The sequence below is a fragment of the Oryx dammah genome, unplaced genomic scaffold (genome assembly GCF_014754425.2).
Source record: "Oryx dammah isolate SB20612 unplaced genomic scaffold, SCBI_Odam_1.1 HiC_scaffold_11210, whole genome shotgun sequence".
NCBI lineage: Eukaryota > Metazoa > Chordata > Mammalia > Artiodactyla > Bovidae > Oryx > Oryx dammah.
Genome location: NW_024080603.1, coordinates 170452 through 197365, shown reverse-complemented (window position 1 = coordinate 197365; position 26914 = coordinate 170452). Strand labels below are relative to the sequence as shown.

Genomic DNA, 26914 nt, shown 5'->3' with positions numbered 1-26914 from the left:
GTTTTTGCTGGGGAAGGGGTAGCAGTGGGAAACTGGAAGATAAAGAATTCCTAAGGGGTGCTTCATCAACTTTACAATTTAGTGTTTCAAAAGGAAAAGAGTTTCTCCTTTTAGGACTATAGTCAATGGTGAAATTAAATTGCTCAACTTACCTGTATGCCTCATCTGTCCTTATTGTGTTATTTCAACAATGTGGAAAGCACTTTCCTATAAAAACTAAGCATATTTGGGCAGTTTCATTTATCCTGTTGGCGGAATTCAGAATAAGCATGTGGATTATTTTGACCTAAAAGGCAATAGAGATCCCACAGACTCAAGAGAAACTTCTGCCCCTTCCTGGACTACGAGGAATAATTTAAATTGAAGGTCTTTCAGAGTCATAATTATTAGAAAAAATAAACTTTACTGAGTGACCCATCTATATGGCAGGGCAAATTTCTAATCAAACGTCTGCTCTTCTTATTGTCCTGTGAAATGTCTTTCCCCTCTTTGATGCCCTTTTCCACTCCTAGCTTAGGACCGCATATATACAGTTGACCCTTGAACAACTGAGCTTTGAATCACAAGTCACTTATACATGGATTTTCTTCAATAGATATACCTGTACTCACCAGCTCCACATCCACAGATTCAAACAACTTTGGATTGTGTACTATGTCTACAATTCTTGGTTGGCAGAATCCACCAACGAGAAATGTGCAGATACAGAAGGCCAACTGAGACTTGAACGTTCAAGGTCTTTGGTGTCTGCAGTAAGCCCAAGAACTAATACTCTGCAGACAGTGTGACTACATCATTTAACCCTTCTGTCTTTAAACCTATGTATGTGGGTTTCCTTTTACATTACATTATTTAAATTGACATTGTGTTATGTCAATTTGATTACTAGACCAGTCAAAAACACCTTTGAAGAGCAGAGGAAAAACTGTTCTTTCCAACACTTTTGACAAGCCAGTCAGGAGACCTCATGGGTTGGGTGCCGCTCACTGCCATGCTGGAGTAGGAAGATTCCGGGACCTCTGACAAGAGCCAGCGAAAGGTGCACTTCTCACCATGACAGACACCCAAGTCTCCATCTGCAGTCAGGTGGAAGCAGAATGGTGGTAGAAGTCTTGCTCTTTCCCTTTCTAAATTTAGATTAGCAGGAAAAACTATTTCTGGACCTAGCTCCTTCTGCCTTGCGACTCTAGGTTATTTGGTATGAGTGCTCACGGATTATGTTGATCCTCTGCCTCCCAGAAATGGTCACTGTTTCCTTGCTCTGCATCCTAAGAGCTTGGCCTTATCACTAGTGAACGAAAATAGTCTCTCTGGTCTCTGCCATCCAGAGGCTGCGCTTACCGGGGTACAGCTGGTGGCCAGCTGAATAGACAAGCTTTCAGAAAATCTCTTTGTACTCGCTGTGCCAGTTCTCAAAGGGGTTTGTCCCAATCCATAAGGGGCATTTGCCATCTCAACCTTTGTAGCTTTCAATGAAGGACCTGAATTTTTGAGACTATCTTTGAAAATGAACTTCCTGAATCTTGTAAATGCTACAATTTTTTTTTTCCTGGTTTAAGCCATAACCAGTGGTTACTGACCATATTGGTTTGAGTCACTATTGAGATTAAATTGACTATATAGAAAGAAAAAAATTTTCTTTTAGAGAGAGCTCTTATCCTAAACAACTGTCTTACTGAAAGACAAAGTTAACTAAATACAATGTAGTATCACAGCTAGCCTCAGGGACTTCTTTAACAAAAGAAATTATACTCTATATAAGTTCCTCCTTCTGAGAACCCAACGAATTAAACGCAACACCTGCTATTTTATAAGCAAGTGTAAGAACTACAGTTCTGGAAGATGCAGACATATATTTTTTAAAGGCCAACATCTTACTAAGCTTGTTTTGTGTTCTGATACTTGGTTTGCTAGACATTAGGCTAAGGACTCTGAAATATGGCTGGACAGAAAGGTGGGGTGAATTCCATTTGTAGCTAGGGTCCTACTAAACTGGTGCCAGCACTCAGAGGAGTTACACCCTAGAATTACAATGGCTATTACAAGGAGAAACATGATCGTAAAGGATGCATGCACACCAATGTGCACTGCAGCACTGTTTACAGTAACCAAGACATGGAAGCGACCTGAATGTCCATCAGATCGAGGAATGGATAAAGAAGATGCGGTTCATATAGATAACAGAATATTACTCAGCCACTAAAAAACAAAATCATGCCATTTACAGCAGCACGAATGGACCGAGAGACTGTCACACTGAGTGAAGCGAGTCCGGGAAGGAGAAACACTGTATGACGTTCCTTACATGTGGAATTGAAAAAGAAATGATACAGACGAACTTGTTTGCAAAACAGAAAGACACTCACAGACTTAGAGAACGAACTTGTGGGTGCTGGGATTTAAAATATATTTGCCTTTGAAATCTTGTATTATCACTTTGGTCAAATACATAATTAAGTATTGTTTCATAACAATCTGTGATCCTATTTAGTCAAATGTCCAAACCTTTTAATACTTTTGACAAAGTTCCCAAAACCAAAGACTGAAGTCCTTTTGACCTCTTGCTAAACTTTGGGATTTTTCAGAGGGCCCCAAAACATTTCAAAGGATTTGCTCTTTCTTCTTACAAAAAGAGATATGCTATATTAATTAGGCTTATTTGGTATGTCAAATTACATGGCAAACAATGTCAAATAAGTAATGCTAAAACCTTCTTAGATTACATTTGTGTGCTGCTGCTGCTGCTAAGTCGCTTTAGTCATGTCCGACTCTATGCAACCACATAGACAGAAGCCCACCAGGCTCCCCCGTCCCTGGGATTCTCCAGGCAAGAACACTGGAGTGGGTTGCCATTGCCTTCTCCAATGCATGAAAGTGAAAAGTGAAAGTGAAGTCGCTCAGTCATGTCTGACTCTTCGAGACCCCATGCACTGCAGCCTACCAGGCTCCTCCATCCATGGGATTTTCCAGGCAAGAGTACTTGTGTAGATCTATGTTATTAACCTAAGTGCTCTTGAAATAAGAAATTCTTACAAATTAGATGTGTCCTGGTATAACATTAACAGCTTTAATTCCAGTTATTATCCTAATATGTTGAATGTTACAGAAATAACCAAACTTCCTTGTCAATTCCATTATAAGGAACTCATTGAATCTGTAATAATAGACATTTAAATCATTTGTCATTTACAATTATTGCTTTACTCTGATGCTTTACAAAATGCTTCACCTTCAAGGAGATTCATAGAAAAGACCCTGACAAATACTCTAGAATGAAGGTTTTTTATAACTTTAGGATTCTATATAACATGAAACTGGGTAAGTTTTTCTAAAACTTTAATGAAAAACTGATTTATAAAGCTGCTAACCTAGATGAAGATCAACAACAATTAATTACAGGAGATTAAATGAACTAATAAGGATGGTCATAATCTTTATGACTTCTCATGCTGGTTCTCTAACATTCTGTTTTCCAGATATAAAAAAACCTTTCCTCTTAAGCTCACTATGACTTACAGCAATTTGGTAAATTATACCTTTGTAAGAAAACTGAATCATTTATTTCTTTCTCCCTATCTGATCCTTCCAGAATTTGGAAACTCTGAATATTCTTATTTTCATAGCAGTATACTTATCTGCATAAATTCAAAAGGAATCTGATCTACTTATAACAGGATATAATTGGAAACATTGGTCATATTGCCAAGGTTTTGGCTGGAATGTCATGTTTAAGAACGTCCCTAGACTGGCTCAAATAGTGACCAAACAGATTTAAGGACCTAAGACTGACTTCGAAAAGTCAAAGTGTTAGTCACTCAGCGTGTCCAACTCTGAGACTCCATGGACTGTAACCTGCAAGGCTCCTCTGTCCATGGGATTTTCCAGGCAAGAATATTGGAGTGGGTTGCCGTGCCCTTCTCCAGGCCCTGAAATGAGACACAATTGTTTAACTGAACCGACTTATTGTCAGGACTAAGAGACTGAGTGAGGTGAAGTAAGCTACCAACTCAACTTCTGGACTGTGAGACTTCTCAGAGAAGTTTCAAAGGTGGGACTGAAGGGGTTCAGAATGAGCCTCCCTAAAATGTGCCACTTTGACATGTGGATTGTTTTGCGCTAAAAGGCAATGAAGACCCTGTGTATCAAGAGAAACTTCTGCCCCTCCCTTAACTACCAAGGAGAATTTAAATTGGGGGTCTTTCCCAGAATCTGAATTATTAGCAAGAATATATTTTATCTGAGTGACCCATCTATATGGCAGGGCAAACAACTAATTACCAAACATCTGTTCTTATTACTGTTCTATGAACTATCCTCTTCTCCTTTGAAGGCCCTGGCCCCTTTCCATTCCTTAGCTCAGACTGACATGCTTACCTCATTTTTCCCTTCTGTCTTTGAAATGCTCAGGTATGTGGGGTTCCTGTACATACCAAGTTAAATTGGATTTTCTCTTGTTAATTTGTCTCATGTCAATTTAATTATTAGACCAGCTGAAAGAATCTTTGAAGGGTAGAGGAAAATTTTTCCTCCCCAACAGTTGAATTCTTTCCATACCAAAAGAATATTAAACTGCATATTAACAAACCACTGTATTAAATCATCAGCGGAATTACAAATAGATAGAACTCTTTGGAGGGCAACTTGCCAGTATCTCTCAAAATTTAAAACACACGAGCCACCTGAGCCAGTGAATGCCAGCAGAAGATGCCACCCCAAAATAGGTCCCTTTAACATAAGGATAACTGAGCTGAAGGCAACTGAGAAAAAGAAGATACAAGAAGGGTCATCTGCCCTCTCCCACTTACCTAAAAGTGGAACATAAATTTGTGATGGTGTCTCCCCTCTTCTCTACCACAAGACAGAAGTTAACCACCAGATTAACCACTCTAGACCCTTACCAGCCCAGAGAAGAACCAGAGGAATCCACACAACAAACTCTACTGATTAGCCCTTACCATTCAGTAGTTATCTCCCCAATATCTACCTTCTCATAACCTGCTAGAAACTCAAAGCTCCTTTCCCTGTGTTATCTTTTCTCCACAAATTTATTGTTCTTTTGTTAAGATGCTATATAAGGCTAAGTTCTAACCATCCTTTTGAGTTACTCATTATTGAATATTTCTCTGTGTTTTTACATTAATAATTTTTTTTCCTTGTTAATCTGTCTTTTGTCTAATTTATACAGGGTCCCAGCTACAGTGTTTAGGAGCATACAGAAAAAAGTTTCTCCTTCCGTACACCAACAGTTCCACTTGTACAGATTTATTCTGCAGATATATCTGCACGTTTATAAAACTACACACATACAAGAAAACTCACTGAGGTATTTTTCACAAAAAAAAATACTGGAAACAATATAGAAGCTGATCAATAGAAAAGCGAAATAAAGTGTTAGTTTGGCTCAGTTGTGTCCATTTCTGCGACCCCATGGACTGTAGCCCACCAGGTTTCTCTGTCCATGGGATTTCCCAGGCAAGAATACTGGATTGGGCTGCCATTCTCTTCTCCAGGGGATCTTCCCGACCCAAGCATCGAACCTGGGTCTCCAGCATTGCAGGCAGATTCTTTACCATCTGGGATACCAGGGAAAAATAGAAAACTGGGTTTTTAAAAAATGTGGTATGTCCATACAGAACACGCTAAAAAACAGGGTCTACAGAGAGGACTACTGTATGGTCAGGCAACTCAAGATGGCTGCTCTCTTGCCCTCTATACATACCATGCTATGCTCAGCCAGCGCCTGCTTCATCTATACGCTGCCCACAGGAGTGATCTTCCTATCTAGTTGCCTAAGGCCCCAACTAGCGTCTGTTCTTATCAAAGGGGCAGTGAGGAGCACGCATCTGCCAGTTTCCCTGGTAGCTGATGAGCCAGCCTGATGTCAGTTCCCCCTATAACTGCCAAACCCCGCTCACTCCTCACGGAAACTGCCACCACATCCTGCCTGCCATCTGCCACACGTGGTGAGGTATCACTCCAGGATCTTGCTTCAGACATGTAAGGTTCCCTCTATCCAATAAACCACTGATATCTCTATTGCTGACTCCAGTCTCTTTCTTTGGCCTTGAAACTGGACAAGTATAGGCTTTGCAGGCCTGCAGAGCGGAGCCCAACAACTATCATTTGTTTTTAAAGACATAAATGTAAATATTTATGCAGGTACTGAATATCCCTAGAAGGATACACACACACACAAACGAATAGTAATATTGGCTCCAAGAGGGAAAAACTGGGTGCCTAATGGATAGGGGTGACAGACTTATATTTCACGGTGCATCTATCTTTAAGTACCTTTGGAATTTTGTGCCATGTCTATACTGAAAATAGTTCAAAAGACTGTTTAAATATATTAAAGAGAGATGAAGAATGAGATACTGTTTCTGTTTTCAAGGAACTTAAAATGTCACTGAGTAAATTCATTCATTTTATATTTACCAAGTCTTTTTTTGTGTCAGGCCTCTGGGGAATATATCCCTGCCTTCATGGAGCTTATATCCTAGACGAGATGAATGTACAATATTATGATAGCTAGAGAGAATCCCAGGGACAGGGGAGCCTGGTGGGCTGCCATCTATGGGGTCACACAGAGTCGGACACGACTGATGCGACTTAGCAGCAGCAGAGAGAGTCTAGTTCAAGTAAAGCAATAATAAAAGGCAAGTGAAGTGGTTCAGTCATGTCCGACTCTTTGCGACCCCATGGACTGTAGCCTACAGGGCTCCTCTGTCCCTGGGATTTTCCAGGCAAGAATACTGGAGTGGGTTGCCATTTCCTTCTCCAGGGGAACTTCCCAACCCAGGGATCGAACCCGGGTCTCCCACACTGTAGGCAGACGCTTTACCGTCTGAGCCACAAGGGAAGCCCAATAAAAGGCAAGACTTCTGACAATTTTTATTTTCACTTCACTACTCAGAAATAAATGAAACAGTCTAAGTTCCCCTAAACATGTTAGCAGTAGCAAAAAGACAGAGAGAAATATAAACAGACCTAAGTACAAAGTACTAGAAGCAGGATCACGAAGAGATACATTAATGGCTGATAATGTTCCATGAAAGCAAGAGGCAGAAAAAATTTAAACATGAAACCAAGTTAACACAATATAATTCAAGCATTCTCCAATTAGGGACTCAATTACACTGCAAAGGTGTTATTTATAGTCAAGTTTCTAGGATCTCCGTAAGCATGGGAAAAAAGCTATACATACTTGGGTGTTAAGCTTCGTAAACTGTCCCACAAAAGGCTATTTAACACTATTAAGTTCACGTATGCAACATTTTCTACAGGATATTATGTATACCATATATAGCTATGCTTCTAGAAGGGAAAAACACTCGGAATGGATTCCAGGAATGCCTCCTAAATTACTGCAAGCCCTACAATAGAAGTGGTGACTCTTCTACTGAGGGGCTAGAAGGCAGAGAGTCTGTGAGAACAAATGGTTGGGATCAAGGTAAGGCACAGTCATTGGTCCTTTCCCCCTTCTCTTTCTTCCACACCCCCCCATCCAACTCCAGTCAAAGAACACAGCCCCCACAGATAAGAGGGGGCTATTACACATAGTTCTTTAAGAACACAGAGGAAGGGGACAGCCAGGAAACTTCTGCAGAGGTGGTGACATCTCCTGAGACCTGAGCCCAAATCCTCACATGATAGGTAGGCCCTATAGGGTCTATACCCTCTCCCTTCTACTCCTGAAAGTGTCTCCTGCCCTTCCTCCCCTTTATCACTTGGATGTTCTTCCCCAACAGGCCAGTCTTTATTTCCCAAGCCTTTGTACTAACTGTTCATTTTGTCTGAAAGGGTCTTCCCCCATACAGTCCATGGCTCTTCTTGGCCATACTTGGCCATCATGAAGATTAAGGACAGCTACACTCTCATATACCTGTAATCCATTCAGGGCCCACTCCTTATAAAATTCTGCCCTGCACTAACCATTATATATGTGCACTAAAAGCCATATTTAACAAAGTACATTGTAGCAGCATTTGTAAAACTGGAAAAAGTTAAAACTAAATATTTACCAACACAAGACTGGAAAAAAAACAAACTAGCAAATTCACACAAGAGAATGAATTAGAGCTGACAGTTTCAACATGAATAAATCTCAAGAACAGTAATATGCACAAAAACTAGGTTATAAAAAGATTCCCACAATATGACACTACTCATAATTTTTAAATGAATCTATATTTTGATAGGTAATACATGATTCAAAATTATAAGAATTTCCTCCCACCCCTGTCCTCAGTTATACAGCTTCTCTCCCAGGGACAACCAAAACGACCAGTCTCCTATGTATCTTTCCAGATATATTTTATGTTACATAAGGCAGTTAAGTGTGCAGAACAATACTTTAATATGGTTCATGGATATCTACATATAAACTAAAAGTTTAAAAATATGTGTGGAAGGACTTCCCTGGTGGTCTGGTGGTTAAAACTCGGAGCTGCCCCTGCACAGGGCATGGTTTCAATCCTGGGAAACCATGACGTGCACCAAGATGGGAACGATTCCACATGACGCGCACCACAACCAAAAAAACAAATGTGTGGAAGATAAAGATCAAATTCAGAATAATAATTACTTAAAGGCAAAGAAGAAAAGGAACAAATTCAGAAAGGGCACTGCAAGTGTACCTATATTGTTTCATTTCAGGTTTATTATGCTTTCTCTAGATTTTTCTCATACATGAAATAATTTTTTTCCTTCATAAAATAGATGAAGAGGATCACATTTGAGAAAATAATTAGTTTGGTGTCAGAGAAAGTTTGAAACCACAGGATACTAAAATAAGGGCATAAATTCAATAATTTAAAATGAGTTTAAAGCTCAGGAGAAAGCTGAAGATTTGGGATTTATGTAAAGAGATATGAGATACCTGCAATTCTAAGAATAAATGTTTAGATATACGTACACTGTAAAGTTTAATAGAACAAAAATTCCTTAAGGACTGGGCCCAAAACTTTGCTATATTAAGTTTCCCTGAAACATCACCTACTGCTCATAATGAAATTTCAATTTACCTATATCCTTACTATTTTTCTTAGGTTTCAGAAAAAAAAATCCTGGTATAGATGAGTCTATTTATGTAAGTAACTTAACAATAGGCAGTTACTCCACACATACACACAGACACAATTTTAGTAAATTAGAATCAAAAGGAGATGGTGCTCTGGTTAGCTCTAGGTAAACTACAAAACCTTTTTTAGATTAAACTTACTAATAATTAAAAACGTTTCAACAACGGACTTTCTTTCTAGTTGAAAAAAGTCCTGGGTGAGGGTGGGAGGGAGGCTCAAGAGGAAGGGGATGTATGCACACTTAGGGCTGATTCATGTTGCACAGCAGCCCACACACCACTGCAAAGCAATTATCCTCCAATTTAAACTACATTAAAAAAAATCCTTCAACGTTGTTAACTTTTAAAGAAATCCTGGATATAAACATATTTTATCGTTCACTTCTCTAACAAAAACATTATCCTGACAAAAGTCTTAAGTGAAGATCGTGACTACCCGCAGCCATTCTACTGCTCTTCTAAAGTGCAGCTGGAGTATTCAGCAACCTGTCTCTCTTTCAGTCTCTCACTTTTAGTTATAAAAACAAACTTCAATTATGTGAGGTGTTCCCCCTCATGTAACTGACTTCTTTTCTGGTTTTCCCCATTCCTTGGCTCAATTTGCAAATAGGTATTAAACGCCTGTTTTAGGATAAGCAATGTATTATATACCATCCCTCTGGTCCCTAAAAAGATGAAAAGAACTACTTGGCCTTAAGAAAATTTTTGTAAATCTTACATAGTGCAGAGACCTTAGAATTTAAAATCCTAGGTTTGAAATGAAAAGCACTGTACCAGTAACTTAAGATGACTTACACTTCAGTAAACTTACAGGTCTTCAAAAGCTTCACAGAGTACAGGCAATGGGTGCACATTAAAAGCATATCATTTTAGTACGGTTCAGAAGCTGAGGATTATTTAGTGAAAAGTAGACACCTACTTGTTTGGAGACAAATAAACCCTAAGTTAAAGCATATGTGCGTACATAGGCCCCATAAGATATTTCTTTAGCACAGGTAAAAGAATATCAACAACAAATAGGGAACTTAGTTTAAAAAATATTAAGGAGGGTTTGAAAATAACTATAATCTAGCATTAGAATTACAGGGACATCTTCTGACAGTTGTGGTGAAATCATTTATAGACTTCAGAATAAGGACTCTTAAAAACTTACTACTCACTTGATTACTCTTCCCTGAGATAAACTGTATGGAAGTGCAATAAGAGGGAAACTGGCTTTGACACATTATGGTAATGAAGTTGATACAGTATTTTTTTAAGGTGTTAAAAAATATGGGGTCACTGATATAAACAGAGATATTTTCCTGGGGCTTCAAAGCAGGGAATCAACACCTCATCAATTTAAAGAAAAACAGCCACTACCAACTCCTGGAAATTAATTCAAAACACAAGTTTCATGTTCCTCCCTTCTCTCACTAGAGCCAATCAGTGAAAATGACAAACAGTTAAGTTTTTTTTTTCACAAATTAGAAGAAAGCATGGGACTTCCTTGGTGGTCCAGTGGTTAAGACTCTGGGCTTCCAATGCAGGGGACACAGGTTTGATCCCTGATCAGGGAACTGAGATTCCATATGCCATGTGGCACAGCCAAACAATGTTTAAAAGAAAGCATGTTTCAGGGACGGAATCCTATGTTCCAAGTTCTAAGGACGGAGGTTCGTGACATTGTACATATGGAAAAGGCAAAATGCACTCATTTTGCACTACCGCACAATTGCACTCATCTCACATGCTAGCATGGAGAAGGCAATGGCACCCAAAAAGTACTCCAGTACTCTTGCCTGGAAAATCCAATGGACAGAGGAGCCTGGTGGCTGCAGTCCATGGGGTCGCAAAGAGTCAGACACGACTGAGCAACTTCTCTTTCACTGTTCACTTTCATGCATTAGAAAAGGAAATGGCAACTCACTTCAGTGTTCTTGCCTGGAGAATCCCAGGAACAGTGGAGCCTGGTGGGCTGCTGTCTATGGGGTCGCACAGAGTCGGACACAACTGAAGCGACTTAGCAGCAGCAGCAGCAGCAGCAGCAGCACATGCTAGCAAAGTAACGCTCAAAATTCTCCAAGCCAGGCTTCAACCGTATGTGAACCAAGAACTTACAGATTTTCAAGATGGATTTAGAAAAGGCAGAGGAACCAGAGATCAAATTGCCAACATCCACTGGATCACAGAAAAAGCAAGAGAGTTCCAAAAAAACTTGGCCATTTATTGACTATGGCCAAGCCTCTGACTGTGTGGGCCACAAAAAAATGTGGGAAATTCTTCAACAGATGGGAATATTAGATCACCTTACCTGCCTCCTGAGAAATCTGTATACAGGTCAAGAAGAAACAGAACCAGGCATGGAACAACGGACTGGTTCCAAACTGGGAAAGGAGTACATCAAGGCTGTATAGTGTCACCCTGCTTATTTAACTTATCTGCAGAGTACATTATGTGAAATGCCAGACTGGATGAAGCACAAGCTGGAATCAAGATTGCCGGGGGAAATATCAATAAACCCAGATATGCAGACAACACTATCCTTATGGCAGAAAGTGAAGAACTAAAGAGCCTCTTGATGAAAATGAAAGAGGAGAATGACAAAGCTGGCTTAAAACTCAACATTCATAAAACGAAGATCATGGCATCCAGTTCCATCACTTCTTGGCAATTAGATGCAGAAACAATGGAACCAGTGAGAGACTTTATTTTGGGGGGCTCCAAAATCACTGCAGATGGTGACTGCAGCCATGAAATTAAAAGACACTTGCTTCTTGGAAGAAAAGCTATGACCAACCTAGACAGCATATCAAAAAGCAGAGACGAAATTCATGCTTTTCAACTGTGGTGTTGGAGAAGACTTGTGAGAGTCCCTTGGATAGCAAGGAGATCATACCAGTCCATCCTAAAGGAAATCAGTCCTGAATGTTCATTGGAAGGACTGATGCTGAAGCTGAAGCTCCAATACTTTGGCCACCTGATAGGAAGAACGGACTCACTGGAAAAGACCCTAATGCTGGGAAAGACTGAAGACAGGAGGAGAAGGGGATGACAGAGGATGAGATGGTTGGATGGCATCACCAACTCAACAGACATGAGTTTGAGTAAGCTCCCGGTGTGCTGCAGTCCGTGGGGTCGAAAAGAGTTGGACACAACTGAGCTACTGAACTGAAGTTCCAGGGTCTCTCCTGGAGAGACTAGACCGTTTATACATCTACAGAATGATGATGATGATAATGACGGCAGTTAATAAATACTGAACACATATTAACATACATTAAATATAACGTCAGGCATTTGGGTTAAGTGCTTTACATGATTACCTTAAAATTTTCCAAACAACAGAACAAGAAAGATACTATCATTAACCCATTTTCTAGCTAAGAAACTGGGGCTTTTAAAGGTTAAGTAACTTGCTCAGGGTCACCAATGTAGAAAGTGAAGCCTGGGCTTCCATCTCCGTAGCTCCAGCTGGAACAGTGACATAGTAACTATAATGCTGTCACATCATAGTTGATTCAGTAGCTCCCTACTGCTTATCAGGTCAAAAAATCCTCATAAAGGACTTCTCTGGTGGTCCAGTGACTAAGACTCTGCACTCCCAAAGCTGGGGGCCAGGGACCTAGATCCCACATGCAGCTGCTAAGAGTTCACATGCCACAGTGGAGACCAAAGACTCCCTCATGATGCAACTAAGACCCAGCGCAGCCAAATAAGTACTTTTTTTTTTAAAGCTTACAAAATTATTTTTTAAAATCCTTATAGAATAAGACATGAATTTTTCTACTGGAAAGACTTCTACTGAACATATACTAGATGCCAACACCATACCAAGTGCTTCAAAGACAGAGGTTCTGAGTGAGGCTGCTAAATAAGTGATCTTTGGATCAGTCATTGTGATTTTAAAACGAGCTCTATTTGGAAACATTAAACAGTATCACAGTTGGAATTTTGTTCTATTAATTGTGTTATCAGAAATGGAAAGTTGGAATAAGAAGACCACACATCTAAGCATTTATATTCTAAATACTTCTGGATTACTATTTTTAATAAAAATTTCCAACCTGGCTTACCACAGATTTTAAACATTTTCTACCAAACAAAGAAATGCAATGAAAACACAGAACATATCTACACACACACAGGAGTCAAAGGATCTTTCATTTCCATATTCAACTTGCAGAACAATACAGGTTGTGCTGGGAAAACCATGGTCATGAGGGGCCTGAGCTTTCCTCCTTTCCAGCTTAGAGAGACATCTGGTTGCCAGCTGTGTAAGCTCCTAAAAGTCAATGTTTGCCAAGTAGCTGGCAGAAGGTGGGGAAGAGCTGACCACCTGCAATCCATTTTGACAATGACTTTGACCACCACTTTGGAGAACTGGATACAATACAGAAATTCCAAAGAGTTGGCTAAATTTCAAGGTAGGAAGTTGGCCATTTTGGCTGAACTTACTTTAACTCACATCAAAGGCCTATGATGTGGAAGAAGAGGAGAAAACACTAAAATATAAAAAGTTACTAAAGCTTACAAGAAAAATTTACAAGGCTATGTCCTAAACCTCTCCCACATAGTGCCCATCCTATTTTTAGCCATGATTACTTTAAAAGGGGTAAGTATATACAATTACAACTAAAGGGGGAACCAACAGACAAGTACAACTAATGGCGGAAAACTGTATCTCCATATAACATACGAGTCACTCACAGTTTTCATGAAGTACATGCGTCATCCAGTTTTCACTTTGGGGTCAATATAAAATGTGTAACAGCGTATACACACACATAACGTATGTCACTATTACATGTATATTTAACCAATGCGGCAATTTCACTTACCTCCTGTGCTTTTGTAATGCCTGCCATACAGCATGTGTGTGTGTGTGCGCCTGTGTGTGTGTGTATATATATATATATATATATATATAAAACTATATATATATCATACTTAGTTGTTTATTACAGGTATGGATATAAACAAACTTGGGAAGATGCAACAGTTTGGGAAAGGTCCTTGCTTTATAAAAAAAAAAAAAAATCAATACAATTTCCCCACAGATTCATGATGTAAAATTCTATAATCAAGGCTTGTAGATTTGTAATTATGGTATGTCAGCTACATTTAAACAAGAGTGTTAAAAGATTGTTAAAGTTAAACTAACACAATTGCAGTGTGAATTGTCCTAGTCTCATTCTAATCTACTGGTGTCACTTTCATTTAATCAGAGAAAAACTATGGGCCAATGTCAGAGCTATTTCCAGTGCCCTAACATTCTTTGTTCACGTTGGATTTTAAGCCATTATCAACCTAAAATGGTTATAAAAAGATATGTCTCAGAAAGCATTTTTAATCAATTAGTTCACTCACCAATGGGCATTTTAAGCAAGCGTTATTGAAAAATAAGTGGACATAAAGTTATTAAATAACCTTTTATGTTAAATGAATGAAAACATTATGGTCTTGCAGAACAATTTCTTGAATTTACCATAAACACAGCTTTTTAAAAAAACACCCTTATTTATAAACAGAAATCATACTTGGAAACTTATGGTAGACATATGTCATTTAGCTGAAATAACATATCAGCATTTAAAACATAAATGCTATTTTTTCTTCTGCTTTAGTGAAAAATGGGGAAAAGAGTATCTTTAATAAATGGTAATGAGAAAACTGGACAGCTATATGCAGAAGAATCATATTGGACTACTTTCTCATACCACACACAAAAATAAGACTTAAAAGTAGTATCTGAAATCATAAAACTTCTAGAACATAAAATAGGCACTATACTTTTTCACATCAGTCTTAACAATATCTTTTTGGATCTGTCTCCTCAGGCAAGGGAAATAAAAACAAGAATAAACAAATGGGACTAATCAAACTAAATATCTTTTGCACAACAAAGCAAACTACCAACAAAAGGGAAAAGTCACCTACTGAACTATAGAAGCTATCTAAAAACATGTTTCTGACAAAGAAAGGATTAATAACCAAACTATACAAAAAAACACACATAACTCAAGATAAAAATTAAAAAAAAAAAAACACCTGACTTAAAAAAAGAAAAATGGGTAGAAGACCTGCATAGACATTTTTCCAAAGGAGATACACAGATGGCCAACAGGGACATGAAAAGATGCCCAACACCACTCATCATCACGGAAATGCAAGTTAAACCACAATAGATATCTCTCACACCTGTCAGAATGGCTATTATCAAAAAGAAAACAATGGATGTGGAGAAAAGGAACCCTTGTGTACTGCTGATGGAAATGTAAATTGGTGCAACCAGTATGGGAAACAGTGTGGGATTCCTCAAAAAATTAAAAATAAAACCACCATATGATCTAGTGATTCCACTCTTGAGTATTTTTTTTACTTTACAATACTGTATTGGTTTTGCCATACATTGACATGAATCCACCACAGGTGTACATGAGTTCCTAATTCTGAACCCCCCTCCCACCTCCCACCCCATATCATCTCTCTGGGTCACCCCAGTGCACCAGCCCCAAGCATCCTGTATCCTGTATCGAACATAGATTGGCGATTCGTTCCTTACATGATAGTATACATGTTTCAATGTCATTCTCCTAAATCATCCCACCCTCTCCCTCTCCCACAGAGTCCAAAAGACTGTTCTATACATCTGTGTCTCTTTTGCTGTCTCGCATACAGGGTTATCGTTACCATCCTTCTAAATTCCATATATATGTGTTAGTATACTGTATTGGTGTTTTTCTTTCTGGCTTACTTCACTCTGTATAATCAGCTCCAGTTTCATGCACCTCATCAGAACTGATTCAAATGTATTCTTTTTAATGGCTGAGTAATACTCCATTGTGTATATGTACCACAGCTTTCTCATCCATTCATCTGCTGATGGACATCCAGGTTGCTTCCATGTCCTGGCTATTATAAACAGTGCTGCAATGAACATTGGGGTACACATGTCTCTTTCAATTCTGGTTTCCTCGGTGTGTATGCCCAGCAGTAGGATTGCTGGGTCATAAGGCAGTTCTGTTTGCAGTTTTTTAAGGAATCTCCACACTGCTCTCCATAGTGGCTGCACTAGTCTGCATTCCCACCAACAGTGTAAGAGGGTTCCCTTTTCTCCACACCCTCTCCAACATTTATTGCTTGTAGACTTCTGGATCGCAGCCATTCTGACCGATGTGAAATGGTACCTCATTGTGGTCTTGATTTGCATTTCTCTGATAATGAGCGATGTTGAGCATCTTTTCATGTGTTTGTTAGCCATCCATATGTCTTCTTTGTCTATTTAGTTCTTTGGCCCATTTTTTGATTGGGTCATTTATTTTTCTGGAATTGAGCTGCATAAGTTGCTTGTACATTTTTGAGATTAGCTGTTTGTCAGTTGCTTCATTTGCTATTATTTTCTCCCATTCCGAAGGCTGTCTTTTCACCTTGCTTATAGTTTCCTTTGTTGTGCAGAAGCTTTTAATTTTAATTAGATCCCATTTGTTTATTTTTGCTTTTATTTCCAGTATTCTGGAAGGTGGATCATAGAGGATCCTGCTGTGATTTATGTCGGAGAGTGTTTTGCCTATGTTCTCCTCTAGGAGTTTTATAGTTTCTGGTCTTACGTTTAGATCTTTAATCCATTTTGAGTTTATTTTTGTGAATGGTGTTAGAAAGTGTTCTAGTTTCATTCTTTTACAAGTGGTTGACCAGTTTTCCCAGCACCACTTGTTGAAGAGATCGTCTTTTCTCCATTGTATATTCTTGCCTCCTTTGTCGAAGATAAGGTGTCCATAGGTGTGTGGATTTATCTCTGGGCTTTCTATTTTGTTCCATTGATCTATATTTCTGTCTTTGTGCCAGTACCATACTGTCTTGATGACTGTGGTTTTGTAGTAGAGCCTGAAGTCAGGCAGGTTGATTCCTCCAGTTCCATTCTTCTTTCTCAAGATTGCTTTGGCTATTCGAGGTTTTTTGTATTTCCATACAAACTGTGAAATTATCTGTTCTAGCTCTGTGAAAAATACCACTGGTAGCTTGATAGGGATTGCATTGAATACATAGATTCTTTGGGTAGTATACTCATTTTCATAATATTGATTCTTCCGCTCCATGAACATGGTATATTTCTCCATCTTTAGTGTCCTCTTTGATTTCCTTCATCAGATAAATACTCTTGAGTATTTATCAAAAAAAAATACTAATATAAAAGATGCATACATTCCTATGTTCTTTGCAGCATTTGCAAAGTGCCCATGAATTTGTTGTTGCTGGTGCTGTTGTTGTCCAGTCACTAAGCTGTGGCCAACTCTTTGTGACACCATGGACTGAAGCATGCCAGCTTCCTCTCTCCTCCACCATCTCCTAGAGTTTGCTCAAACTCATTTCCACTAAGTCCATGAACAGAGGAATGGATAAAGAAAATGTGATTGATAAATACAATACACACATACAATGGAATATTAGCCATAAAGAAGAATGAAATCTTGCCATTTGTGACAACATGGATAGACTTAGTATTTTGCCAAGTGAAATAAGTCAGAAAAAAAACAAATACTGTATGATTTCACTTATATGTGGGATCTAAAAAACAAAACAAATGAACAAATATAACTTAAGAGAAACAGAATCAAACACAGAATAAACAGGTGGTTGCCCAAGTGGAGGCATATAGGGGGAGGGAAATTAGTGAGGGAGATTAAGAGGTATAAGCTTCAGTTATAAAATATTAATAAGGAGTCATGGCTACCAAGGGGGAAAGGGGAGGTGGGAAGAATCGGGAGACTGGGATTGACATTTGTGCACTATTGATACTACGCATAAAATAGAGAACTAACCAGAACACACCATACAGCACAGGGAACTCTACTCAGTGCTCTGCGGTGACCTAAATGGGAAGGAAATCCAAGAGAGGGGGTACATGTGGAGCTGATTCACTTTGCAGTACAGCAGAAACTAAACAACATGGTGAAGCAACTATATTCTAACAAAAATTAATTTTAAAAAACTATCTCAATTAAACCAAAAGAAAAAAAATGCCCTATCTTCTTCTTCAGAGAAAACTATTTTCTAAATCACCAATAATTTAATACAGAAAAAAGGGTACTATGGCAAACCTTCATGTTTACAGGATGCATTTAAATTTTAATTTAAGTAAAGTACAACATTTAATTCACAGTTGTACTATCATCAAATAGTCTCTAAATAATCGCAGCACACAAAAAACAGTGTTATGTTCGCTAGATATGTAAGTACTAATACAAATCATCCTGGTTTGCTTGAGACACTCCCAACTTCAGCACTGTAGGTTCCACCATCCTGGAAACCCTTCAGTCCCAAGTAAACCCTACAACTGATGCCAGTGAGACACTAGGGGGAAGGGAAGGGGAAGAAAAGATGTCCAGTTCTGCACTGGAAAAGAAGAAATTTGGAGTCATATTTGATAATCCTTGCTAGGACTGCCAGATTAGCTGTGACCCAGTCACAGTTAAGTAGGTCTAGCAATCTGGAGCATGGATTCAAATCTTTAAAAAGAGCCTGCCAGAGCCAAACCTACCAACCAATACCCAATAACAATGAATCACATGTGAACACTGGCTACTTCCTGGAGTAACTTAGTACAATTACTCACTCTGAGTACACATATATCTCTATAGTTCGCAGCCAGAATTATCCCTGAGAAAACAATCATGTTGCAGGCAAAGAGGTATTTGACGAGTCCTAGGAGTGAGAAACTCAGCACCAAGTCAGAATCAATGCTGTCTAACTAACAACCCTTTCCTAGTAACTGGACCCTCTTGTTTCTAGGAATCTAACCTCTTCCTTTGACATCTATTTCTGGGAATCAGATCCTTTGCCTTTGTTACAATGTGAGGTTAACAAAGTTTCTCTACAACTAGAGCACTGTTGAGGCTTCTCTCCTTAACAGTCTGAAGTCACTGTTTTGCCAACATGCTGAAAAGTGCATCTTTCCACTCACTGTTTGATCTCTCTGTTGCCAAATACCACCATCTATTTATTGCCTGTTTCCATACTCCAGTTAACATTCCATCTGCCTGCCCAGATTTCTTTCTAAATTAAAGCCCACTACAGGGAATTCCTAGATCACCTGAAGAATTTTAGCAGATCTGATTAGACACTAAACTCTAAGAATTCACCCTCCCTAGTACTGCTGCTGCTGCTGCAAAGTCGCTTCAGTCGTGTTCGACTCTATGCAACCCCATAGACGGCAGCCCACCAGGCTCCCTCGTCCCTGGGATTCTCCAGGCAAGAATACTGGAGTGGGTTGCCATTTCCTTCTCCAATGCATGAAAGTGAAAAGTGAAAGTGAAGTCGCTCAGTTGTGTCCAACTCTTAGGGACCCCATGGACCGCAGCCTACCAGGCTCCAATGTCCATGTGATTTTCCAGTACAGCCTACCCAAACTGAACTCTAGGACTAATACCTAGAATATATTTCTAAGTGGCTTTCAATTCCTGGAAAGAAAACTGAAGGAATTCAGGGCTTGATTAACTTATAAATCTCTTTTTCCAAATAAAAGTTGTTACCTGTGGAGATAAATGAAGTTATGGGAAATGAACATCTTGACCAGAAAAAAGGTGCTGAGACCAGAAATTGAATTTTAGATGACTGCTTTCTAAAACCAAGAACATGTCTGAATCATGAAACCAACTGAGAAGTCTCTGAAACTAAATTTGCAGAGGATAAAAAATGCATACAATGCATTTTAAAAATGTATCTTTTTATAATAAAAGATGTTCAACTTATATAGAGAAGAATATAATGAAGATAAATGACCATTCATCTCCAACAATTACTAACGTATTGCCACATATGCCTCATCTATTCTCTTTGCTGAAGTAAAACATAGAATTCTAAAAAACAACATACTAAGGCAGATGTTGAAAGGAGTCAAAGTAAAACAATTTTCAGGAAAAAGTAACAGAAGAGAGAATAGCGAACAATATTTACACTTTGAGAGTTATCTACCAAGGCAAAATATGGTTAATAAAAAGCTAAAATACAAATTTTAGGGAGTTTTTAACCATATCTCATTTCAGTACATACAGACAAGCTCTAACCAAAATGCCAACAGAACAGCCATGAAAAAATATACAGTAGGCATTTGATTAATTTATAATTTGAGATATTACAGAAAATTATGAGGGATTTCATTAAAATGATAAATGTATCTAAGTGTAAAGAATCAGAATTAAACTTTGATAATGCTCTATTAGGAGAAGGCAATGGCGACCCACTCCAGTACTCTTGCCTGGAAAATCCCATGGGCGGAGGAGCCTGGTGGGCTGCATTCCATGGGGTCGCTGAGGGTGTGACATGACTGAGCGACTTCCGTTTCACTTTTCACTTTCATGCATTGGAGAAGGAAATGGCAACCCACTCCAGTGTTCTTGCCTGGAGAATCCCAGGGACGGGGGAGCCGGGTGGGCTGCCGTCTATGGGGTCGCACAGGGTTGGACACAACCGAAGCGACTCTGCAGCAACAATGCTCTATTACTGAAATAAAATGAAAACAAAACTTTATTTCCGAGCAGTAACCTATACGTACTCAGGAATTTTTGAAAGCCTAGAAACTTAATTATGCAAATAAGTGTTTGTTGTTGTTGTACCCGGTCACGTCCTCTCTTTCCAACTCCAGGACTGTAGCCCTGCCAGCCTCCTCTGTCCAAGGAATTTTCCAGACAAAAATACCGGAGTGGGTTGCCATCTTCTACTCCAGGGAATTTTTCCTACCGAGGGTTCTAACTCACATCTCTTGCGTCTCCTGCATTGGCAAGCAGATTCTTTACCATTGCACCACCTGGGATGTCCCAAATCAGTGTGCCCCCCAAAAATAACACACGTTGGCGAGGATGGGGAGAAAAGGGAATCCTTGTACACTGTTGGTAGGCATGGAAATTGGTGCAGCCACTATGGTAAACAGCATCAAGGTTCCTCAAAAAACTAAAGATAGAACCACCATATGCTCCAGCAATTCCACTCCTGGGTATTTATCTGAAAAAAATGAAAACACCAAATCTGAAAAGATACATGCACCCCACTGTTCACAGCAGCATTATTTACAAAAGCAAAGCTATGGAAGCAACCTGAGTATCCATCAACTGATGAATGGATACAGAAAATGTCACACACAGACACCAGAGACTACTACTCAGCCATTAAAAAGAATGGAATTCTGCCGTTTGCAACAATATACATGGACCTGGAGGGCATTATGGTCAGTGAAGTAAGTCAGACAGAGAAAGACAAATACTGTTATGTTTTCATAAAATGTGGAACCTAAAAAATAAAACACACTAATGAATATGGGAAATCAGGAACTGACTCACAGAGCAAACTAGTGGCTACCCGTTGGGTAAGGGAATGGATCAGCACAGGGGATGCAGTCAATATAACAACTTTAAATGGAGAATAAATAATAAAATTCTGAATCTCTGTTATATACCTGAAATTAATACTGTAAACCAACTATACCTCAATAAAAAAGAAGTCATTTCTCATGACTTTCCGTCTATAGCACTCTTCTTCATAGCCTTTTGGATATATTTGGCAAATCATTTTGCCAAATAGATTTATAAAAATGACATAACCAAAGTAAGCATAACAAAAGTGAACAACAGAACTCTGGGGTGAGTAACAGTGCAAATTATGTTTTCAATTACACATCTCAAGTCTCACACATTAAAAAAATACCCTTGGGGTGGAGCACTGCAATTTAAAACAAAAGACTGTAGGTTAGAAACCTTAGTTCTTTCCCTGCTCGGCCACTAACCAGCAATGACCCCGAACAAGTTTACTTTTTCTATTTCAACTTCAAAGCTCAGTTTCTCATGTGTAAAACAGGAATAAAAATCATAGTATTAGTTAGCATGTACTAGTAGTTTCTACATCCTGTTAAACAGAACAGCAGGTGCTGCGACAGCTGCATGAGGCTGGTACTCCATTTTACAAAGGGGGAAACTGAGGCAGATGTAATGTCTTCAACAGTACATAACATGGCAGAATCAAGATTGGAACCCAAGCAGTCTCACTTCAGAAAAGCTGTCCACTTCACTACTACTCATCCTGTCTCCTTACTGCCTTAACAATGACAGTTTCTAGGAGAGCACAGTGTAAGGCTCTACTGATAAGCCTCAGAGGCAACAGCTTCCCAAGTGGATCCATTCTCCCCTTTGCCTTGTCATTCCTCTGGTGAAAAATATCAACACAGGGAGCAAAGGTGTGCAAAAAGGAAGAAGCCAGAGAGCTAGGATTAGACAGATTTGCTGCCAAATTAACCTGCTTCTTCAGACGGCTGTTCATCTTTTCTCTTGGAAGTTTGATATTTTGGGGTCTGAACAATAAAGTTCTCACAAGCACTCCAGTGTCTAACCACGGTTGGAGTAACGGCGAATTACCAGCCTGGCCTACCCAGGATGGTTCCCTGGCACCCTACAGGCTCTGGGGCGAGCCGCGGGGACGCTGGCCGGGGAGAGCGAGGCCTTGCAAGTGGGTCGAGAGCGCTGGAACCTCGCGGCCCAGTGTGGGACTGTCCCGCCTGCCATGTTGGATGACAGGGCGCCCGCCAGCTCCCATTTCGGATGAAGGCGGCCTCGGGACGCCCTCCTAAACTTCTGAACGGGCTCGCGCCTCCGCCTGAGCGCAGGGAGAGGCCTGGAAGCGCCCCCTCCGGCCAGGTTCTCCGGGGAGACCCGGAGCACGACCGCAGTGGGCCGGGCCGCCGCCCCTCCGTCTCCTCGGCCGCGGGCGCGGGAGGGGTGCGGCCCAGGGACCCTCGCCGCTCCCCCGCCGGGCTTTCGAGGGAACGGGGGCGGGGAGCGGAGGGGCCAGGCCGGCGGACTCGGGCACCCGCGCGCCCCCTCCGTCCCCGCCCCGGGCCCACCGGCCGCGGCGCCCCAGGTGAGGCCTGGAGTACGGGCCCGCCTCGGGCCTGCGCCCCGCCGGGCCCCTCGGGCCGCCGCGAGGTGCGGGAGAGGAGGCAGCAGCCGCGGCGCCGCTTCCGGCTCCTTACCGCTTCACCACGCCGGTCTTGATCTTGATCTGCCTCACGCGAGGATCGGCCATGGTCCCTCGAGCGCCGCGGAAAGGAGGGGCTGAGAACCGGGGTAACCGTGGAGGCAGACGGCGCGCAGGAGGCGGGCCTGTCGGCGTAGCCCGCGCGGCCCGGCGCGCGTGCGCACAGCCCGCCGCGGCCCCGGCTCCGCTCACCGCCTACCGCCCCGCCCTGCCTCCACACACCCGCGGACCGGGGGCCGGGGGCGTCGCGGGGCGGACGCCGGTCACCGCTTACCGCCCTGCCCGGCCTCCACCCAGTTCCCTGGTCGCGGAACCTGCCCTCGTCTAGCTCAAATCGCTCCTCTTTTAGTTCTTGAGGAAGCCTCCTTTTAGTGTGGCTACAAATTAACACTTTCCCCCGTCTCCGCAATCTGGGCTTTGGGGAAACTTCAGTGTCTCCCCGGATAGGCTGCTTTGGCCATGGGATTGCTTTGCGAGATTATCTGTTTAACGGACGGAGTGACCCAAAAATTGAAGATATTTTCAGTGTCATTATCTTATGTAAATAGGGCAGAATAATGCAGGTTTAAAGAAATAAAATACCATCACTCACGTAGTTAAGAGAATCCTTACCCTCTAGTCCAGACCTCTGCATTTATGTGGATAAATGCACCTAATAAATAGTCATCACCTCAAGTGTATCTTAAACATTCCACTTAGAAAATTTGTGTGACACAAAAAGCTTTGGCTTCGTGATCAAATCAACCCGCAGGCATTCGGGGTTTTTACCCTTTAACGGTTAGATGACACTGGACACGTAGGCCACTTAACCTCATTGCTGAGCCTTTTTCCTTGTATGCAAAATAGAAAAACTAATGTCCGCTTACAGAGTAGGGGCTTCCCTTGTGGCTCAGATGGTAAAGAATCCTCCTGCAATTCGGGAGACCTGGGTTCAATCCCTGGGCTGGAAAGATCCCCTGGAGAAGGGAAAGGCTACCCACTCCAGTATTCTGGCCTGGAGAATTCCATAGACTGTATAGTCCATGGGGTCGCAAAGAGTCTGACACAACTGAGCGACTTTCACTTACAGAGTAGATATGAAGCTTGACACATAATAGATACTCAACAGTTTTTTACTATTGCTTTATATTTCCAAAATACCTGTCTATTGCACAAAATGAGGCAGGCCTCCAGTGAGCTCCATCCGCCCTCTTCCTGATGGGGTCCCAGGGAACGCAGGGCAGTGATCCTTTCTTTTCTAGCTTCCTGGTATCTTTCTTCAAAAACCTCACTGTGGTTACCCTTCCCTACACTTGCTTCCCTCCTGGCTTCTGTGACTAGCTATGGACAGGTCAAGACCCTGACAGTTCAAGAACTTCAGTATAAATCCAACATCAAAGCGCACCTCCTGGGGACTTCCCTGGTGGTCCAGTGGTTAAAACTGTGCTCCCAAAGCAGGGGGCACAGGTTCGATCCCTGGTTGGGGAACTAGATCCCACGTGCTGCAATGAAAGCTCTCACACAGGGCAAGTAAGACCTGGCACAGCTAAATAAATAAATAAACATTAAAACAAACAAACAAACAAAAAAAACACCTCCTGGAGAAAGTCTAGCAAGACTGACCTCTGTCTATTTCATGCTCCTTGGATACTTTCAGTTCAGTTCAATCTCTCAGTCATGTCCAACTCTTTGCAACCCCATGAATCGCAGCACGCCAGGCCATCAACTCAGGGAGTTCACTCAGACTCGTGTCCATCGAGTCAGTGATGCCATCCAGCCATCTCATCCTCTGTCTTCGGACTCTTGTTGACCATGATGGCTACTCCATTTCTTCTAAGGGATTCCAGCCCCCTGTAGTAGATATAATGGTCATCTGGATACTTTGGAATCACCCAAAAGTCATTTTTATTTGGGGTATCTTTCTTTTAAAATCTATGTTTGAGTTCTTCAAGAGAATGTGCTTACTTAACTCTTCATTGGATTACAAGCCTCTTTAGAGACAAAAACCTTGTCTTCTATAAATCTTCCTCTCCTAACCTCCACCTGTGTTCAGTATATGGCAGGTGTTAAATTGAATAAATATTGTTATTGTACTGGTTGGCATACTGAAATACAATTTCAAGTGACACAGCAGAGCTATGACATACGGGGTGGGGGGAGTTAAAAATAAAAAACAGAAAAAAAAAAAAAAAACAAGGGACTCAACACAGCAAAATGCTGCAATCAGAAATCCAGTAGATCATTAATATAAAGTTATTAGGTAACCCCTTAAGCCAAAGAAACAATAACAGTAAAACCCACACATCAAAAGATTGTGAAGCTAGGGTTCTTGCCACTGTCAAGGATCTTCCTTCAGTCAGACAACAAAAACTTTGTAACACTTCATTCTTTGCTTTTTGCCATGGTTTCCAGAACCTCAGACCTCAGTTTTGCACTGATTTGCAGCTTTTCCCTCAGCCTAGGTTTTTGATGTAAATACCTACTATCTCACCAAACCCCCAACTCTGCCTCCACCCATTTGCTTTTTTTCCCTTTGTTTTAATGATCTTGTATGTGTGAACCAGTAATAAATAAATGTAATATACCAGCCAAAAGACCTTTGCTGCTGCTGTATATACCTAGTCCTACACTCAGGCCTGCCCCAATGGCTAAGCAGGTAAAGAATCTCCCTGCAACACAGGAGACACAGGAGATGCTGGTTTGATCCTTGGGTCTGGAAGATCACCTGGAGAAGGACACAGCAACCCACTTCAGTATTCTTGCCTGGGAAATCCCATGGACAGAGGAGCCTGGCAACCTACAGTTCAAAGGGTCGAAAAGAGCTGGACATGACTGAACGACTAAGCACACAGCACACTGCCCAGGCCCGCAGTGTGTGTTTCATCTGTGTCTATGTGTCTATATTGTATGCTTGAGGCTATGCGTTAAGATCATGGTGTTTGGCCCCATGCCTAAAGATAGGGGATAGGCAGAATGTTTCCCAGTGTCAGGAATTGAGAGTAGTGGTTAAAAGCATGAACTCTGGGGCCAAACTGCCTAGGGTCACTTTCCAGCTCTACTTCTTACTAACTGTGAAAACCTGGACAAATTACCAATCTGTCTATGCCTCAGTTTCTTCATCTGTAAAACACGGGTGATAATAATAATGTTGTTGTTATTTTAGTCACTAAGTCGTGTTCGACTCTTTTGCAACCCAGTGGACAGTAGCCCGCTAGGCTCCTCTATCCATGGGATTTTTCAGGCAAGAATACTGGAGTGGGTTGCCATTTTCTTCTCCAGGGGATATCCCTGACCCAGGAATGAAACCCGCATCTCCTGCATTGCAGGTGAATTCTTTACCACTGAGCAAAGCCCAATTATAATACCTACCTGATAATGTTGTTATAAAGTCTAAATGAGTTAATATTTATAAAATGCTTAGGACAGGGCTGGTACTTAATTAAGCCCCATACAAAGTGTTTGTTAAATAAATAAGTCATCTGGGAGGTGCTAAATAGGAAACTGAGTAAACAATAGGATACACACTTGTATGAATCTAAAAATATACATTATAATTAATGAGATTATGCTGAATTCCTGTTTGACTATTACCTTCATATAAAAAGGACCCATGTTGGACTTATCCACCACTGTAGCCCCGCATGTAGCAATGCCTGGCACATACAGGTACTCAATAAATATTTCTTGAATGAATAACTCCCGCTTTAAAAATCTTTTTTTCTCCATTTAACAATATGTCGTGGAGCCTTCTCATTCCAACAAGAGGGCTACCAAGATAATCTGGAACATCCCATCATCACCCTCTAACCCCATACACACACACACACATACACACACACACACGCACATCTTTCT

General features: G+C 40.9%; 1 protein-coding gene and 1 long non-coding RNA gene across 2 annotated transcripts in view; both read right to left on the bottom strand.

Moving 5' to 3' along the window:
- The window catches only part of LOC120861009 (tubulin-specific chaperone A), an 83095-nt gene extending 59811 nt beyond the window's left edge, over positions 1–23284 (bottom strand). The window contains exon 1 of the mRNA XM_040236716.1: positions 23076–23284. Coding sequence (XP_040092650.1) covers positions 23076–23128 — 53 coding nt within the window. The 5' untranslated portion in view covers positions 23129–23284. The remainder of the gene's footprint in view (positions 1–23075) is intronic.
- On the bottom strand, positions 843–20417 carry LOC120861010. Its single transcript, XR_005720478.1, has 3 exons — positions 20405–20417; positions 14769–14771; positions 843–1549 (listed from the first exon to the last, which is right to left on the bottom strand). It is a non-coding gene; the product is annotated as an uncharacterized LOC120861010 (long non-coding RNA).
- Positions 23285–26914: the final 3630 nt, after the last annotated feature.